This window comes from Scomber scombrus, chromosome 18 (assembly GCF_963691925.1).
Source record: "Scomber scombrus chromosome 18, fScoSco1.1, whole genome shotgun sequence".
NCBI lineage: Eukaryota > Metazoa > Chordata > Actinopteri > Scombriformes > Scombridae > Scomber > Scomber scombrus.
Window position 1 is genome coordinate 12,158,216 of NC_084987.1, and position 19,941 is coordinate 12,178,156.

The 19,941-nt window shown below is 41.0% G+C and overlaps 2 protein-coding genes across 4 annotated transcripts in view; both read right to left on the reverse strand.

The window, feature by feature from the left end:
- Window positions 1-717: 717 nt before the first annotated feature.
- On the reverse strand, window positions 718-17,745 carry prkacaa (protein kinase, cAMP-dependent, catalytic, alpha, genome duplicate a). 3 transcript variants are annotated; one of them, XM_062439645.1, is made up of 11 exons: window positions 14,973-15,011; window positions 14,662-14,854; window positions 7,255-7,316; window positions 6,669-6,797; window positions 6,117-6,215; window positions 5,932-6,014; window positions 5,719-5,845; window positions 5,514-5,609; window positions 5,174-5,296; window positions 3,774-3,938; window positions 718-2,762 (listed from the first exon to the last, which is right to left on the reverse strand). In XM_062439645.1, exons 1-11 carry the CDS (start codon window positions 14,982-14,984, stop codon window positions 2,637-2,639), a joined length of 1,215 nt encoding a protein of 404 aa, XP_062295629.1. In that variant the 5' UTR covers window positions 14,985-15,011; the 3' UTR covers window positions 718-2,636. The 3 variants fall into 3 exon arrangements, with proteins under 3 accessions (XP_062295629.1, XP_062295628.1, XP_062295627.1); XM_062439644.1 differs by lacking the exons at window positions 14,662-14,854; window positions 14,973-15,011 and adding an exon at window positions 16,989-17,745; XM_062439643.1 differs by lacking the exons at window positions 14,662-14,854; window positions 14,973-15,011 and adding an exon at window positions 10,993-11,404.
- A 626-nt stretch (window positions 17,746-18,371) lies between these two features.
- asf1ba (anti-silencing function 1Ba histone chaperone) overlaps window positions 18,372-19,941 on the reverse strand; it is a 5,986-nt gene continuing 4,416 nt past the window's right edge. Inside the window, exon 5 of the mRNA XM_062439661.1 lies at window positions 18,372-19,190. Within this exon, the coding sequence (XP_062295645.1) occupies window positions 18,999-19,190 (192 nt within the window). The 3' untranslated portion in view covers window positions 18,372-18,998. The remainder of the gene's footprint in view (window positions 19,191-19,941) is intronic.

Here is a 19,941-nt window from a genome sequence, read left to right on the forward strand (position 1 = left end):
AAGTGTTATGTCTGAATGTGGAAACTTGATGAAAATAGAAGGCAAACACAGGAGAAAAACTCAGATGAGCAGAGAGCAGTTGATAGTGCTGATAGAAAATAATTAAAAGACAAATGACAAGACGTTGTGAATCGGAAACAATAAAATAAAGCATTGTAATGGCCTCAGTGTCTGTAGTGGATCAGGTGGCATTGCCGTCTACCCACCAACTCTGATTTAGTCATTTGTCAGAACATAAAGACCAAAGATATTACACGTTCTCTCATCAAAAGCGTTACAGTGTTGTCTTGAAAGTTTCAAAGAATTAGCACAAATCAGTTAAATAGGAGATTTGAAAAGGTGTGGCGTGTGCTTCGCTAAGTTGGTTGGTGATCCACTGCATTGTTCAATTGTGATGCTCTAACAAATCAAAAAAGGTTAAAACAGCAGAGACTGTCGGGTGTGGAAACAACAGTTTCTCAAACATGTCTCAGGTCCAGGAGATGTCTTGCCGTTGTAGCTTTACCACATGCAAGAAAAACCCAAGCTCACCAGAGAAACATGTATAATAAAAAAATACACATCATGTTTCCAAACAGCAATGAAAACATCTCCATCAGACAATTCAAGACATTCAAAAAGGTATCCTGCGTTTGATCTCAATTACATTAAGAGACTGCCAAAATAATTACTCAAGCCTACCGAAATCATTTAGAGTCGAAAACATTCTCAAAAATGTCATGTTACAAGACTTTATGACAAATAGATTGATGCACATCAAACAATTCACAGAAGCATTTCAGTGAGATGGACAAAGTCTAGCACCTAGGGCCTATGGAGGGTAGGGGAGGGGGGCGCGAAAAAGCGTACATCCTTCATGAAACCAAAACAATGTGTTCAGTCAACAAACCAGCGATAAGATTTGGTCTGCGATTGTCTTGCATACACAGAAATAAACTTGGCAAAAAAAGGGGACAGCTTTAGGTTAGCTTCCTTTGTTTAATTTGTTACATTGAAACCTGGAAAACGGAAACAAAAACACCCCAATCTCAGCAGTCCAAAAAAAAAATCTGGTTGGACTGTAAATCTGTCTGAAGGTGTTACATGTAAGGGTATATACAAGAGAAAGGGGGAGGGGGGGGGAGAACAAACAAACAAACAAACAAACAAAAAAAACAATAATTAAGGTGAGAAGCACACGCTCAGTGACATTTATCGGCCAACAGTCGCCCTCCAACAGAATAACGAACAAAGCCCAGAAGAACTTTAACTGGGTCTTGTTTCATCTTCAAAATAGAGCAGCCGAGAGTCCGTGTTAATAGTTAAGCTTGTTATCCATGATCTCAGGTACCTCTGCACAAATAAAGCATAATGCTCTGCCTTCTTTCTTTAAAAGTGATATTGTACAAAAATAACATGCACATTTTGTTGAAACGTTTTGCTACTTTTTTGCGTATTAAAATCCACCACCATCATAATTACATACAGGAAACTTTGCAATGTTCTCAGTTTGCAAATTTTGGCAGAATTTATATTTGTTTATTTATGAAATCTTAAATCAGTTTCACAGCTATGAGACAATGTTGAAAAAAGATGGATATTTTGTGTTCTCTATCATATATATATATCAATATACATGTATAAATGTACTATGAATTAAATAAACAATAGTCAGGAGTGTGACCACAATGTTAGTTTGCTGCTAAATCACAGCTTTTTAACCCACCCTTCAGCACTAAATAACACACAAGCACAGAGATTGACATAAAAAGGACAAAATGATCACCAATAGGATTTTGAAAATGCTCTAATAAATTCAGCTAAGAGAAAGACAGACTTAAATGCAGACCTCATGTTTACCGTTTCTCACAGGTCCCCAAAAACGAGTAAGACCTTGATGAAGTTGACTGTCATAAATCATTTTCACTCCGATCAAAGAGGTCCCCGCTGCTTCATCTGCAAGCAGTGAGTGTATCATCTACCCAATAATCATGCCACATTGAGCAGACAAAGGCAGGTGCAGAGAGTTTCAAGCTTTCAAACCAAAAAATACGGCCACGAGTGCCGACGCCACCACAGCCAAAGCTCTGCAACAATGCTTTCGACACAGTTTTCCAACCAGTTGGCATTATGATAGGCACATCTGTTGGACTTGGTATTGCTTGGACAGATTCAGGATGGAGAGATGGAAGGGGGGTTGGGGTGGGGGTTTGGCGGACCAGGGTGACAAGATACAACAACCACTCTTTGAGAAGCTCGTAGAGAGTGGCTGTTCAAAAAAAAAGGAGCCTAGCAGATTCAGTACCTTAACAGAAAATCAATGCCTCAACCTGCAAAGACTGAAAACATGTTATTACAACATCAGAGAGATACAAGTCTAGCTGAACAGACACAACCTATGTCTGTTCTCCTCAAGCCCCTGCCACAAACACAAGAGGGATAAATAAAATGAATAGGTAACAGTTAAACAATCAGAAAAGGCAACACTGCTGGTTCTGTTGGATCTTTCTTCACTTTGCCTACCTTTCCACTGGGGGGATTTTACAATGTTGTCGTCATTACAAATAAGCAAGTTAGCAGTCCACCCTAGTGCTTCCTTTCTTCAGACCCCCTATTACTTTCACTATCCCTGTCTCGTCGCTACTCGTGGTTGGAATCTAGAACTCAGCAAACTCCTTTGCACACTTCTCTGTGAAGGAGACTCTGATTTCCTCTTCCTCGTAGTCGTCAAAGTTGCTTGTGTCACCGGGGCCTTTGCACTTAGGAATAAAGGGAGCTTCCACCTAGAAACACACAGCAGGACAAGCAAATTGTTATCATTAGTCACAATGATACAGAGCACCAACGCCATAGCATGCAAAGTCGCTCAGTCGGACTTGGTAAGTTTAACTCTGGGGTATAAACTTCTGAGGATGGGAGGATGCAGTACGATCATTCTGCAATTGGAACAGCAGCGTACTCACTGACAGCACCAGCTCAGCTTTGACACACCTGCCTCACTGAACTGTGACAAGATGACTAACATTTTCCTCATTGAAACACATGCAGTAAATTATGCTATTAGGCCATTAATGAAACTATAATAAAAATCCATAATGTTGTGTAGCTTAATAAATTAAAACATTTAAAATAAACTGATGTGTTTATTTTAATACATTTATATTTATTGAAATGTGGTAATATCTGTACATCTAGAGCAGCAGAGGCAGCACTGTTGTTCTGTCCATTGAAAACATGAAGCTTCACTTTACATTCAGACCATCTAACATGGCAGCTACAACTGTTAGATTCAATCTGTGAGACCAACATTTATCTTCAGAAAGGAATTATATCATATATCCAAAGGCTACAGAGACATTAGAGCCAGTTGTAAATTAGCAAAGAGCTGCACAGATCAGTTTATCGGATCATATTCTCCCTGGATGATGACGGACGTTGACTGGCCGATCATCTCAGGAATCGGAAACCTAGTCAGTGGCTCCTCACACCTCAGAAAACACTGGCACAAATATCCAAATAGGTGTAATTTGGATAAACTGACCATATAATTGGTACCTAAATGGTTACTTTTGTGCCTGAAAAAAAAAAAACTTAATAAAGAGACATATTAACAGTCAAACAGCAAATATTACAACAGCTTTTAGCCTGGCTCAAAATCTCCGCCATTGCTGCCAGTAGGTGCCAAAAGTAGCCTTTGGGCAACCAATGGTGTAACTTTATTACTCAGTCAGTCAGGGACAGACATTTGTGTTTGTAGGGCTGGTCCAGAGAAAAACTGGCAGCTGGCATCTCACCTTTCTCTGGTAGATGGCAATCCAATCAGTGGTGGCGAACCACTTGTGGCCCTTGATATCATTGACTCCATTCCTGAGATTGCCAAAGCGCTTGGTCAGGTCCACCTGCAGCAAATTTCTCAACAAATCCTTCAGGTCTGAACTGAAGTGGGAGGGAAAGCGAACCTGCAAACAGTCAAAGCAGAATGAGAGTGTGTTCTCAAGCTTCATGTTCTCATGCTATGCTTTTTCAATAGATTACAGGACTCTGGCTCACAGCTGCAGGTTAAGATAAGGTTCAACAAAGGTTCAGTTGTGATGCTCGTGTGTGCACTGCATACTTGCTTTGCTCACAACATTAACAGCTGACACAGTCTTTGTCTGTTTTAGCTCATTAAAAAAAAATTATATGAGTGGTGTGCTCTAAAATGACATTGAGTCCACTACAGTTAAATTTGGATGCGATTTATCTGGTTTTGACACATCTGCTTGTTTGCACAATTCCATTTTCCCTCATCTCCTCTGATGCATACACCATTTTTGTCTGCAAGATCATTTATCACTGATAGCTTTTTGCTTTTCTCACCATTGTTTAGTTAAATCCTTGGAAAGGCTGAAATTGAAAGCCAGAGATGACAGCCATTTGGGAGAAACTGGCCCCATTGACCAACTATGAGGCCAATTTCAAGGTCACTGAGGGCACTTTTTTTAGTTCCAATGCTCTGAAAAGTACTATCTGATGCTGTACCTGATAAAATGGAAAATCTGTGTATATATCCTGTTGTACATGTGATCTGGATGCTTTGTACCTGGGTGCTTTGTAAATGAGAGATTTTAATGTTTCTTAGTTTCATCTTCAAAAGAATTAAATATATTTACAAAGAACAAGCACTTATGAATATGAAATTAAAATAAAATAAGGCAAATCACACAATTTATCAGGACAAAGTAAGGTATTGCTCGGCCTAATGCCAGTGCGACATAAACACAGTTTTCCAATAAGACTGTATTTCAATGCAAGGGGTAGTACATTTTCTTTTGATCCAATACTGCTGATGCAATAGTGCAAAGGGCAATAGGCTAATTACAGTGAGTCAATCAGACACCCTATTCTATAAAATAGAGTGATTTCAAAGTTAACAACTTCACAAAATAAATTTAATACATACTTTCTCTTAAGTGTAAGTTGCCATTAACTTAAAATGTTTTCCTAAACTCAATCCTTTCCGTGTAGTTAGTGTGATGTACTGTGTCAAAACCAACACAAATTTAGGAAAACGTTACTGGAATGAATGATGGACTTTTGTTGACCACAGCTTTCAGAGAATCCCCCCCCCCATTGAAGGAAAATTGTTCTGGGAAAATTGAACTACTCCCAAAAATAAAAAAGGGATTATTCAGGTAGGCCACTGTAAACTCACCTTCCCTGATACAATCTTCTCATAAATCTGAATAGGCTGGTCTGCAAAGAAGGGGGGGTAACCAGCGGCCATCTCATATATCAGCACTCCCAGAGCCCACCAATCCACTGCTTTATTGTACCCCTGGAAAATATAAAGGAAATGAAGAGCAGTTAAATAACTCCTCTTAAAAAGAAAACATTTCACACATAAAAATGCTGACAATACAAAAACAAGCAGAAAATTGTACCACAGTCCTAAAGTCTGAAATGGTTTCCTGCATTAAGTCCTACATCAATCTGAAAACTCCTTGTGACATAAAGAGCAGTGCTGTTCACCGTGGGCCAAGCTGAACACTCACCTTACTGAGGATGATCTCTGGTGCCAGGTACTCTGGAGTCCCACAAAGTGTCCAGGTTCGACCCTTTACCCTTTTTGCAAATCCAAAATCTGTTACCTGGGGAACACAGTATACAGCTCTGAGCACTGACCACACATTTTTACAGACCAATTAGAAACTGTTATTGATGGCTAAAAAGCAAAAAAAAAAAACATGCTAAATTTACCTGTATGTAACCTTGCTGGTCAATGAGCAGATTCTCTGGCTTGAGATCTCGGTAGATCAGATCCAGAGAGTGAAGGTATTCAAAGGTCAGTACAATCTGGGCTGCGTAGAAGCGGGCATGGGGTTCACTGCAAAAAAGACCAGCAACAATATCAACAGTCGGCCAGTAAGTGTATGGACATATTTAAGGTGTTTTAACCTAAAGTCAACGTACCTGAATCTACCAATTCTCCTTAAGTGGGAGAACATTTCGCCCCCAGGTACATACTCCATTATCATATACAGATTACTGTTGTCCTATTGGGAGACAAGCAAAGTCTTACTTTGACATGCAAAACGCACACACTAAAATGAGGAACATGCTTACAAGATAAAAAAAATGAACTTTTCAATGCGTACCTTAAACGAGTGCTCCAGCCGCACCAGAAAGGGAAAGCTGACAGCTTGAAGGATACGTTTCTCGTTCAGTGTGTGTTCTATCTGCTTCAGCTTCACTACCTGAGAAGGATCAGGACAGAGGCTTACTCAGGTTAAATAGGTCGTTAAAACAGCTCATCAGGCTTATTACAGAGACAAAAAAGAGTCCTAATAATGTCCTAATACTACAAAGTTAGTACATGAACATCCCTAAAGCAAGAATTTATTTAAGAAGACATGATTTGCAGCATTATACAATTTTATGCAACAAAGAAACACTTCCAAAAAAGTGAGTAACCCCTTTGTAGTCAATATACTTGTGTAGTTGGTGCATATGGATCACTCTTGGCTGTCTGAATGAACAGTTTCATTAGGAAACTGCTATTATAAACACTCATTAAGTCCATCCAACTCCTGAGTATATTTAATGATTAAGTTTCTACATAACAGATATTATCATAATATAGAGTCATACATTCACATTAATTTACTAAGTAGCATTCTTCTAGATTATCACGCCTCGATGTACTGTACCTTCTGTTTGTCAAGTATTTTCATGGCAAAATGCTGGCCCGACTCTTTGTGTTTAACCAGCATGACTCGACCAAAAGAACCAGTGCCTAAGGTCTTCAAACGCTCAAAGTGGTCCAATGCCGCAGTTTGCTGAGGGGTAGAAGAGGATATCAGTAAGAGAAAAGGTACAAGACAACATACTATGAAGAGGTCTACAACTACTTTAGCTCACAATTTTTCTAAATAATATTTCACATAAGTATTGTCATGTCACAATAACAGGTATTTGTTGTTTTAATGAGAATTAGACATGCTGGCTTATGTTTATTGAGAGTATACATTAGAGGTGTACTCATGGGGAAAAAAAGGACATGTTTCACATTAGTCCAGCAGAGGGTGCACTGTCCCTCTAAAATAAATAAGAATTCATCTGTTCATGGGTGGGACTACTTCCATGAGTCAGTCTGAATGGACAAGCATGTGAAAACAGAAGTCAAGTCTAAAAATAACGACGTAGACAAACAATAACACGGTACAGTTATAAAATGATAGAATGATTATGAACAATAGTGATTAAAACAGATTCATTCTCTTTTTATTCTCTCACCTGTGCTGGATTCTCCCATTTCTTCAAGAAATCTTCTTTGGCTTTGGCAAGAAACTCCTTCACTGTAATTAAGAGCAAAGTTCAAAATACATTAGAGTCCAGACATAAATGATTTAGTTTTACAGGCTAACTCATCTAATCACCAAGACCCAGACAACACCTTATAATAAAATATGGGCGTATTGAGGAGATATTCTTTTCCATGGAATATGATACACAATATTTTCCTATGGACATCAAGATAAATACTGTCAATGCAGTGTTTTGCCAGTGTTTTGGAGACGCAGGCAGCAAAGGCTAAAGAACGTGCATGTTGTGGTGTGCACCTTTAGAGTATTGTGTGCTTAATTGAAAGAAAGAAAAACTTGACGAGAAAAAAAAGTGTCCACAGGGATTAGATTTTTAAACCAAGATAGAACAAAAAGATGAAAAATTAAGCTTGTGACAAATTATCTTATTGATTCTGTCTGGGAGAATATGCTTATCTTCTGATACGATACTATCACGATACTTGTGCACCGATTTGATTCAGAATTGATTCAAAACTGATTTTTGATTGAATGAAAAGAAAAAGGGGCACTATTTTCAGTTTCTGGCTCCAGTATAACTGTGTACCAAACCATTCACTGGTGTCATTAGTCCAACGAAAAACAATATGAAACAGAACTGGCAAATAAGATAAATGGTCCACAGCCTTTGGAAAAAAATAAGTTAACTGCATTAATTCATTAATCAATTTGAAAGTATTGTACAGTCTCCTGCTTGTATGACAACAACAAGGGGGGAGGTGGAGTACTCTGCTGTGTTATTAACGGCATGACTCCATCAGTGGAGAGCAGCCTTTCTGCTGCACTGTTAGCTCCGGATAAAGACATTGTTGTCATCCAATAAACTGAGTGGGCGCAGAGTTTTTCATTTCAAACAGACTGAGCACCGAGTTACTTCTTCACCTTAAAGTTGGTTTAAGATGTGTAATGTTGCAGTGAATGTGTTAGTCAGCCAGTCTTGATTGTTACTGCAAACTGAGTTTGCTGCTCTGCTGCACTAACGTTAGTCTATGAGTGACCGCATAGAAAGTGCACAATATATTCTCATTTGTCTTGCACAGGGAATTATTTAGTCATTAAGTCGAAAAAAGCTTGCAACTACTGCCGTTTTTGAAAAACAATAATACAAAGCCAGCCCCAACCTTGCGATGTGATCACCTGACGACAGTCTGCATTCATTTGACTACAGTTTGGACTCACTTCTTTATCTTATGGTGGTCTCAAACAACTGATTTGTACCCATAAATGGAGTGGTACTAAAATACCCCTCCAAGATACTGAAAATCCCACAGAAAATGGATCGAGTAGGACACTTTTGTAAAGTTGTTGAGTAAATGCTATCTTCAAAATCAGGTACTAGTGATTGAGACCTGCAGCAACAAAAAAGACCTAAAGTGTGAGTCCCTAAAACTGTTAGCCAGGTGCTTCACAGGTCACAGTTATGGTTATGAGAGAGTGGCAAAGAGAAATCTGCTCATGTGTCTCTCAGCTAGTTTGCTGAGAAGTATGTGGGACGCTCAAAATCAGAGTGGATCTATAGTCTGGTGAGACCAAACTGTGTTTTAACCATAACATTTATGCTATGCTATGCTATATAGGGCTGGGCAATATATTTATATTATTTATTGATAACATCTCATATTTTGAATATCTTAATATCGTGATAGGAATAAGTGTAGTAGTCTTTTTATGCTTTTAAAGGCTGCATTGGAGTAAAAATGTAATTTTCTGAGCTTAACAGACTCTTCTTTGATCTGCCTTTATCCACTTAGTCATTACATCCACATTACTGATTACAATATTGTCAAAATATCAATATCGAGGTATTTGGTCAAAAATATCGTGATATTTGATTCTACCCATATCGCCCAGCCCTACCCAACTCCTGTTTTCAAGCGACCCCAAACACAGGCAAAACTACACAGTAATGACATTAACGTCCAGGATGGCAGAGTCTTGATGAAGCCTTAGCAGTTTTGCAAAGAAGACATTAGGACTGAACATGTTGAAGGAAGCTACAGCCCTGCACCACGAAACCAGGCGTGTCTATTCGTACATCGTGTGGCCTATTTCTGAGAAATCTGACGTTGATTTCAATTAAAAAAAACAACAAGTTCTTATTTAATATCACATGATATTTTCTGAGGCTTGACATAGTCCACTGTCAGCTTCAATAAGTGAACTGATATAAATCATAGTAATGCTGAGCCCTTTAGGGTTACTCTCGAGAAACCCATCTTCAGAGAAGGACTTCAGGCAGGGTCTCTACACAACTGATCTGTGCTAAGGGTGCATTTTAATATGAGGCTACAAGTCTTCGAAGAACACCGCTAACAACATGGCAATGGAAAAAAAATACACACACACACACACACACACACACACACACACACACACACACACACACACACACACACACACACACACACACACACACACACACACACACACACACACACACACACACACACACACACACACACACGCTCATATATGCTTTTCTCGAGTGACAGACATGCTCATGGAAAGATCTTGACAGCTTGGCACATATAGTGTCATATGCAGAAGTTCATTTTTCTTGCCCTTATCTTTATGAGGCCAATCACAGAGCTCTGTGGGAACATGTAGATAACCAGCCCTTCCTCATTCCTCCTTACTATCTGTGTACTAGTTTTAAGAACACCAGCCTGAGCAGCTGACAGAGCACAGCTATTTCCACCATCAGCCCGGGACACAGGATCGAGGTTGTAAATGAACAACTACTGTCGGAAAAAGAACAATAGTTTCTCTTTATTGTGGCGCTAAATTATGAAACTGTACAGCGAGAGCAAAGAAAAAGTCTCATGCTTCTCTGTTCAGCATAGATCCAAATGATCTACTTTAACAACAACTTCACTAATATTGACAATGGAATAAAAAGTATTATTTATACTCGCTTATGAACTACTGACAAACTGTGGAAACATAAACCATGTCAAGCCTCTCAGTATAATGTGGCATGTCTATCTGCAAAGGTAATCGATGCCAAACAACAGCCTGCAGCACAGTTTAAATACAGCCAGTGAGCTGTCAATAGTGAAAGTGCATTCACCAACTTTTGGAAATGCATATTTAAATAATAATCTTTTTGAGTGACATATCTAGATTACAAAACTGAGATGATTATTGTGAAAAGCTTACAAATAAGTAGCATCTCTCTACACAGAAATTTCTCATGAGTCACTCATACACTCCCAAAGAAAATAGACGCAAGCTTAATCCTGATCTAGCTAATGAGATTTCCTGTAAATTCTCTTAAGGCCTGCAGCTCCAACTATAGGATGGGAGAAAGCCAGCAAGATCGGTTAAGACCAAAGTTTGCATAAACATGTCGAGAGCGCTGTTGGTCCCACAGAGAGCGATGGAAGCAGACCGGTCACCAGGGAGAAAACATTTCCCGTTAAAAGTTGCTTAACTCCCACTTCCACGCACAAAGAGCCACAAATGGAGCTCTTTCCTGGAAGAGAGAGAGATGTGAATGCTGCTGCAAAACTAGTTCAAATCATCAGCTGTCTTCCAGGAATTATCTTGATCTTAGTCTCTCGCTGCTGTTAGATTTAGGAGGCTGAGCTGCTATTACTACCATAGGAGAGTTGCAGGTGATCAACTTAAGTTCAACACCTTGACTCTCTTGTATCCCCAAATTCCTTACCATCTGGGATGACTATGGGTACCTCGGCCGCTGCAGCATCTGCAGAGCGCGACCCTGATTCACTAGAGCGTGAGGATGACTCCCTCTTCCCTTCCCTTGCATGCCTTCTGGAGCTCTTCCTGTCACACATTAGCCCTGCAAAGTCTCCCCGGTTCTTCTTCCTTGGCCTCTTCCCTCACAGCCACTGACTCATGACCTATCCTCCCCCTCTTCGAGCACTCTGGTCGGATCAGCAGCCCCAATCATCTGCAGCGACCAGTCAAGTGTCCTTGCCAGCAGGGTTGTGTGTTCAGTCTTTCCCGTGACCGTCACTTTGCTAGGGACCAAGTTTAGAAAGTAGCCTCCACCTCCAGTGTGCAGTCAAACATTGCATATAGAGCAGCGCTGCTCCCGTTACATTCACACAGATCAATTGGACCCTTGCTTGGTTTGTATCAATATTTATTCTGTACACAAAGTACTCTCTGCCGTTCCCTCTCATGTCAAACACACATACACACACATGTGCGCACACACAGAGGATACATATTGATCTAAACAGGGGCATAATCATCAGGAGGAGGGGCGTTAAAACACTAGCTGGTATATTTATCCAACAGGAAGTTCTATGGAAAACTGGGCCTATGTGAAGACCCTTGAGATGAACTAGTTACATCCGAGATGCAGCTAAAACTTTCCCTAATTAGCAGAACCAATCAGATGTCACATCTGTGATGAAAAACTTTCACGGTCGATCTGGGTGTTTTCCAAAACATAAAAGCAGCTCTCTCCGGAGACGCTAGCAAAGCAGGAACGCACAAACCTCGGTGAAACTTTTTCTCCCTGCCCAAATGCACCAGAGAGTCTGTGTAGTGCCAGTGCTGAATTGATCCTCCAAAAAAAATCAATCCTACATCTCTTCCCCTGGGCCTCGCTGGCCCACTCTGACGCAGGAACAGAGGGGGTTATATTAGGGCGAGCTGACCGACATTTAACTGTGAAGCGCGCCAAATCAGGTCCCAGTCTACACAAGGCCTCGTTCAGATGGCATACAGCCCCCATGTAGCACATCAGAAACCAGTGAGAAGGCTAACAGAGCTGCGCTTTAACTTGAAAGGTGTTTACAGGTGTGTAAAAGGTGAGGAATCAATTGCACTGTGACTAGTGAGAAAGCATTTACCAGAAAAAACACCAATGGGAAATAATTTCGTATCCTACTGTAAGATCGAAATTGATTAGTTAAAGGTAGCCTGTGGAGTTTTTACCATCCAGCAGCCATTTTTAAAAAAAATGAGTGGACCCCTGTTTGGTTTGTCCCATGCACATGCAAGAGGACACACGTGCATGTGATGCCTACAGGTCCTCCACAGTGTGCTCCTCTGGCGAGTAAGATTAAGAAATCAATAGTTGATAAGGACTGTTTTTCTGGGAGCTCTCATTTCTGTAGCATAGCATTTTAGCATGCTATGGGTTTATTTTTTATTTCTTGTAGGTAGTTAATCACCAGACACACAGGTTGCACACTATTAATACTCCTTTCAATGACAGACATGCCTATAATACAGGTCTACTCAATGTGTGAGACCTCTGTCACTCTATAGTTAGAGTTCATAAACCAACAATCACGAGAAAAACATCAAATAATTACAAGATAACATTTTTGATTGGCCGCTCTGTCTGTCATCTACTCCTGCCTCCCACCCTCTGGATCGCCGAGCACACTTTTACATTTCTCTCTCTATTTCTGACTCTCATTCACAATAATTCCCTTCCTGGTGGCAACGGCAGGTCACCGAATCGGGGCTCGTGGAGGAGGTTCGACTGATGAGCTTTGACCCCCCCCCCCGAATGAGGCCATAATGTGCCTGCTGATGCGAGTTCCTCCACCTTCAGTTTTGTCCTGCCTGTTGCTGAATTTTTGCATCTCAGGATTGTTCTTGGCCAAAAATGCCAGCTTGCCAAATTACTAGTTGAGTCCTGTAAGCTTATCTGAGGTGGCTGATTGGACTTTCGAGAGCAAGGTCCACTGGTAATCAGTTTGGGCTTACAACAAAGCCCCTTTAACCGGAGGCAGGGAGTGATGAGTGCTTGAAACTACCAGGGTTGCTTACTGAACTCAGTACTTTTAAAAAGGGACTAAATTATGTTGGTATAATTTCGAGTACCTATTCATGTTATATCATTTGGTGCCAAATTTCTGAACCTTACTATCAGGCTGTGAATTCACATAAATATTGTTAAGATCCTTACTAGTTTATCGTCACACGTGCACCTCAGATTGCTCTTCTGTGTTCCTGTTTGTATTTTTAGATATCAGCCTAATTTAACCATATCCTGACCACTTCCTGCCGTGTTTTTTACTGGACAAACTAATGCAAAGTTTTAATTGTTATGAACTCACAGGAAATCAAATTTCTGTAGCGCTGAGTTAGTGGACCTTCGCTAGCGGTGCTAACAAGTTCACACAACATGATCTGGAGTTATTTGGGAGGTATTTGCTCAGCAGATCAGTTAACAATACTACAGAGACGAACGGTACGAGCAGAAAGAGCCACAGCGATGATGATGATGATGACTATGATGATGGTGTCTGACGAGCTGCAGACTATAAAGCTCTTTGTGCATTTTTGGCACATCTCCAACAGGTCGCCTACACAACTTATTTCTTTACCTTTCTTATTATTAATGTATTATCATTTAGTTTACTTTACACAACAAGACGTTCTAAATAAATAACAATGTTGTAATTGAGAAGTTTTATTATTATTTTACAACTGAAATGACATGTTGGTTATTACAGAGAGAGTAAAGTAACGGGAAAAAAAGGTCACTGCTGGGTAACGGTACCGAATTCCAGCTACCAGAAACCAACCCTGGAAAACACAAACCTGCCCCTGTTACACAAACCAGCTACGTGCAGAGCAGGGGCAGGACATGAACCGCACGGATATTTATAGACAGAGGGAGTTGCACTTTGACAGGGAGCCACATCATTATATGGCCAATTCAAAAACACACAGAATTCAATATAACCGTCCCCCGTGTCATAACTGGCTGAGCGCGGTCTTGATCAGATGTTTAAAGTGTGTTGAGTACAGGAAAAGACTTCCGAGCAAAGCACACAGACTTGCTAGAGCCCTACCAGTAGCAGTATGTAGGACAATCACACAAGAGGACACAAAAAACAAACAAACAAACAAAAAAAACTAAGTATGTATGCATGTTTGGATAGGTTAGTTATTACACTGCATAATAGATAAGGCTGATAGTGTTACGCTGTGCAGCCCGACGCCTGACAGACACTTCCAACAGTAACTGAGGAGTCCCGTCCTTTGAAATGTAAGAAGAAAACAATAGGCGACAGTACAGAGACAAACAACAGGCTGCTCTGTGTGTGTACTTGTGTACACAGACTACATATGCACACACATATGTCTTGGCTGCCGGTCATTAATACCAGTAGCATCTGTGTCCGCCAACATGAAAGATCCCTCAACCAAAGCTAGAAGTCACTCACTCACCAGGTCATGATATGAATATGGTAACAAACAAAAAAAAACAAAAACAGCTTGATTATCTGTTAAATGCTTGAGCTTAAGCTCAGCCTGTGAATGGGTTACTAGAGGAACACGAGGGCTGCGGCTCCACCCCTAATCCACGCTCCTGTCCAGATCCAGAATGAAAACTCACTCCAGCAGCGAGCCTCTAGCTCCTCCTGTGGTAGATCAGGTCTGCCTTCTTCACTGCCCGTGTCCCCCAGACAGGGACCGGCTCGTTGAAACAGCCTCTCTGCCAGCCTGTGAATAAGAGCCATCACACAAGGCTGGAGGAAGCCAGCTGAACGCCTGTGTGGAGTCTCAACACTGCAGTACGTCCAGAGGCTCTAGTAAGTAGGAAATCCAGAAAGTGTAAAACACACACAGTGTCTTAAAAAATGCCAAAACTTGAAGCTTTCCTGGTCGCCTGTGTAAGCTTATAGTTCAGTAGAAGCGATGACTAACTGTGCAGAGCATGGGCTGGACCTTCCTTGCTCCTTCACTTCCTGCAGCAGTTTACAGTGTCTGTCCGCCCTGCTTCTTCCTGTGGGCCTGGACTCAGCTCTATATACTACTGCCGTCGTTCTCTGCTCGTCTCCTCTAGCCTGGAAAGTTCAGGGGGAAAACTGACTCTGAACACCTGAATCTGCTCTCAAAACTCTCAACTTTCCATAGAACCCAAAACAAGATGCCACCTAGTCATTAATCTCAAGCTGTCGTGTGGAAAATAACACTACTGGGTGTGGGCTCTGGACCCCTGGTCAGCACCTGTCTCTGGGGATCAGGGTGGGCCCGCAGCGATCAGGCTGATAAGGATGTGATGCAGGGCATGTCAACAAACCTCCCCGAGCAGTGCCTCCTCCGTCCCTGCTTCTAACGCACTAATCCCCCCATTTTAGAGTAAAGTCTTGATCATTTAAAAAAGGACAAAACTCTGTACTACAACTCCTGAAAGTCGTGTGCATTGTTACAGGGGGTTACAAGGGATGGGTTAACGTTACAGAGGGACTGGAGGCCATTCTTCACACCTTCTCTCTACCAGCAACAAGGAGCTGATGCTCATTTCGCAGATAGCTGTTCAGACTTTGCACACTTGAGCGTTATTTATGGTGTTATGGATAAAAACATTAAACCGTGTCCTCCCAGGCCTTCTCCACGGCCAGTGATCCTAACTGGAAAAAGAAAAGAGAGAAAAAAAAACAAATGCTTGGAATGAGTTGAAAAGCATTTGTGTTAGAAACAGAATGGAAATGTTTCCTCATTTAGTAGTTTAGTAGTTAACCTCTGAGTTTCTCAACATAGAGTCGAGTAATTGTCATTTACTTTCCTTTTTTTTTAGCTTATAGAAATGCCCCTGCGTTTCTTTAAAAAAAATAAAAACTGATGTTCAACGAGCTCATCAATAAAATAAAAAAAGTTGTGAGAAGCAATAGCCCACAATACTATTAGCAAGAGCGGAGCATCTCCCTTCTGCTCTGTCACGCACACACACACACACACACACACACACACACACACACACACACACACACACACACACACACACACACACACAGAAACACACACACAGTGACAAATACAAGTGCCCTTGTTCTAAATGCTGCTCATCACATGATGTTCAAGAGACTCCTCAACTCCAAGTTTCTGCCTGGAGAGGATCACCCTGCGTGCATCATATGACCCCATCCTGGTGGCTTTTTTTCCTTCTCTGATAACAACCAGCTCTCCTCTGCTCACTTCATGTCAAACACAGTCTGTGGGAGCCAATGCTCAGGTCCACATTACACTTTAATATTAAACCCATCACGTACAGAAACTTCCTGAATAATATGTACATCTCCACTATATGCGTTTATTTCTATACATTGAGGAATATGTATTTCCTGAAGTAATTAGGAACCGCACACCAGACTAACCGTTAGGTTATAATGTTACTGCAGCCTTTCACAACCTTGTGAGGAGAGGGGAGGCGGAGGAGGGGGGGCGGGGGGTCTGAAAAACATGAACCACAAAGAAAACCTGAATGTTGTATAAGGCTCGTTGTTGTCATCCTCGTTGGTACCTCTGAATATAACTTGAGGCATTTAATCACGAGCTTTCCCCACAAAATCAGTGGAGAGAATGAATAACATCCTCCTGCTGCTCTGCTGCTCAGCTGAGATGAACATTGTATCACAGCCACAGCCTGGCTAAAGTTCGTACGCACATCATGTTTCACCAAAAGTTAACAACCAGTAAAGTTTATAATACCTCACCTCTGCATGCATATTAAAGAATGGTGTCGAAAGTAACCTAATATCGTGTCTTTGTGGAGGGTCTCTGGGCCTTGGTGCACTATCGTGGTGTTAAGTTGTACCTTTTTTTCTGTGCCATTATGGGAAACAGGAAATGACTACAGCAAAACGACCCAGCGACAGGGCTGCATATTATGGCCAGCTCAGAGCTGTAGCTCCGGGTAATAAGGGGTAAAGGGGTACTCACCACTCTCCATCTCATTGCCCTTCTTTGCGGTGGGCGTGTTGCCCATTATGGCAGACTGATGGTGGACTCCCCGGGCTCGAACTGAGTTTTCCTTTTACAAAGTCGTTCCAGTGATGCTACACCGCTAACGCAGTCCCTTGGCTCAATGAAGCTGTCACTTAGGTACTAGCTAACAGCTACCATTATTGAGTAAGGGGAAATATAATTCCTCCACCACTTTGTTTTTCTTAGTGAGTTCGGAGAAGTCCAGCCAAGCGGGTCTATCCAAGTCTGCAGCTAACACTGGCGCTGGGGGTTAGCGAGGCTAGCTAATGTTAGCTTGGTAGCGTTAGCTAGTCAATAGGCAAGGCAAGATATGTCAACTCGGCTGTCCTTTATTTCCAGACACGGTGTTAATATATCCAAAATCTGCTTCTAGTCCATCAGACAGATCGTCGAAAGTCGTCTTTTTTCGGTCTGTCAAACGAGCAGCTAGCGTTAGCTCCGAGCGTCCCTCGCAGTCGTATCCTGGCCTGAACTAACCAGGTGCTGTATGTGTGGGCAGGCCTTTTCTGTTCAGATCTGGATAACAAAAATGCTGTCCAGGTTATTCGCTTTTTTATCCGCTGTAGATTATTTCAAACGGATATCTCTCCACTCGCTTCGAAGCCAGGCGTTAAGTGCAATGGTTTCCTCGGACCAACCATCTGACAGTCGATTGCTAAGATCAACAGACCCTTTCCATTAATCTTCACACCGCAAGGGAAACTCCAGTCATCCATCCATCAGGTCCCGCCTCTGCTCCCCTCTGATTGGCTGCATGGAACGACAATAACATGACAGACATCGCACGTCGAGCGCTGATTGGATGAGCGTTAATACATGCAATTATTGCATTGATGCAATTGGACTGTCAAACGGCTTCATCCCGCCTCCCAGTATCGCTAGTAGCCAATACGCCCACAACTGTAAATGTTTTTTTTTTTTTTTTATCTTTTCGTTTTTAAATAATCAGCTGTTTGTATTAATCACACGGAGTTTCATGCACAACACAAATCAAACGCTAAGATCTTGCATTCATCTTGTTATTTGCAGTGCAGTATCTTCCAAAGGCTGTTCTGTAGCCTAGCCACCCCTTTTACCCGACCGATCTGTCATTGGGTGTGACGTTAACACAGGCTATTTTTAGTAAAATGTGAAAATATAAGGGGCCACTCGTACTGATATTGTTTTATAGAGTTGACACTGTTGTTTAACCTTACTGTGGGTAAAATTAAAGTACTTGTGTGGTAAAATTCTTCATAACTACAACCGTAAATGTATTAGTTTCATTAAAAAAGTGGTTTATTGTTTCTGTAATCAATACTGGAAATACAAGTGACACAAACAAGATAATTAGGATGAAAACTGATCTCACTGATCTATCATACAGTCATTCATACACAAGTACATAACAAATACAATGTTATTTTATTTTTTAGAACACAAAAATGCACAGAAAAATAAAAACATGGAGGAGGTGATATAGCCCAAAGAAGCCCATCTAAATAAGTGCAAAAAGAACTTCAACAGAAATAATAATAATGGCAGATTATCAAATTCCTGGACAGCAAAATATTGCAATTTATTTGCCTATTGCTTCAGTGCTGAAATCCTCTTAAATGGGTACAAATCCGTTCTGTACAAACAAAAGGAAGGGAGGTGAATCACAACAGCTTTGTTCTGTTGCAGTTCAGCTGCGTTTCATAGTTAACATTTTCGCTTCCATGAGTTAAACTACTTCAATATTGCTTCATGGGAAGGAACTCCCCATCTATCAGGGGTCAACTGTTCCAGTGAGATGTTCATAATCCTTGAAACAAACACTCATCTGAAGCCCAACGTGAGAGTTCACTTTTGACAACAAGCTTCAGGGTAATTAGGGCAGCTGTAAGGCAAATATGTCTGTATATCCACACTTGAATGTCCACGGGCATTCTCCACAAATTCGATCTTTGCTGTGAGTCATCACTTTTCCTGCAAGGCTCTTCTTTATAAGCAGTCCATGGAGTTATCTGGTAGTATCCCCAAGGATGGGGCTTTGCCTGGGAGACAGGATGGCGGGAGCATGGAGTTTGACGTGGGATCCACATTTTCACAGTCTTCCATTCGCTCTGCACAGCCTTCCCAGTTTATGTGGAATCGGGTAACGCGTGGGTTTGACGCCAGAATATTTCTCTGAAGCTGAAAAGGGTAGACAGAAATATAGATACCAGTTAATACTTTGTGCTGGTAATTGTAGTCATTAAGGAATAACCCTCATAACCTTTAGTTATTTTGCACCACACAACAAACAGGTATATATGATGAGCATTAAGTCACACCATTTGTTCCTTCTGTATGCAGTTTAAGTGTAAATGTTTTGAGATTTTGGACAATTTTATCATTTTAGTGATATATTAATGCATGTACAATTTTCCATTACATTTGCCAATAAGGGGAATCACTACCCCGTGTGACAAAGACAAACACAACAAGTTTACAAAAACATTTTACAACCTTAATTGAATCACTCACACCAAATTTGAATACCTCTCATATTTCCTAGGATGACTCATCTGATTAGTTTCCATTAAGGGCAGCTAACCTTTGATAAAGCAAATATTGCTACAATCAGCAATACATCCCACTTCATTTGACATCTAGATTATCTCCAGGGCAATAAACCGTTAACCCTGTGGGTCATGCTAGGTACAAAATTGAACTTATCAAACAATAACCACACAAACAACTATATAATTATCTAATTTTATGATGTAATCACTCATCTCAATATTTCCTATTGCACTTTAGTGTGAAAGGTCTCATTCCAAGTGCCAGCCACCTTAAAAATGTGACACCTACAAACAAAATCCTTTGTCATTCCAGCAAAAATCACAGAGGCTTATCAGAGGAGTTAACATCTCTATTAAGAACATTGCTTACAAAATAGTAG

Excerpts from the sequence above, each read along its gene's own strand:
- prkacaa (XM_062439645.1), bottom strand. Across the intron at positions 6,798-7,254 it reads AATGGGAGAATCCAGCACAG|CAAACTGCGGCATTGGACCA; the intron begins GTGAGAGAATAA and ends TCTACCCCTCAG. Across the intron at positions 6,216-6,668 it reads AAATACTTGACAAACAGAAG|GTAGTGAAGCTGAAGCAGAT; the intron begins GTACAGTACATC and ends GATCCTTCTCAG.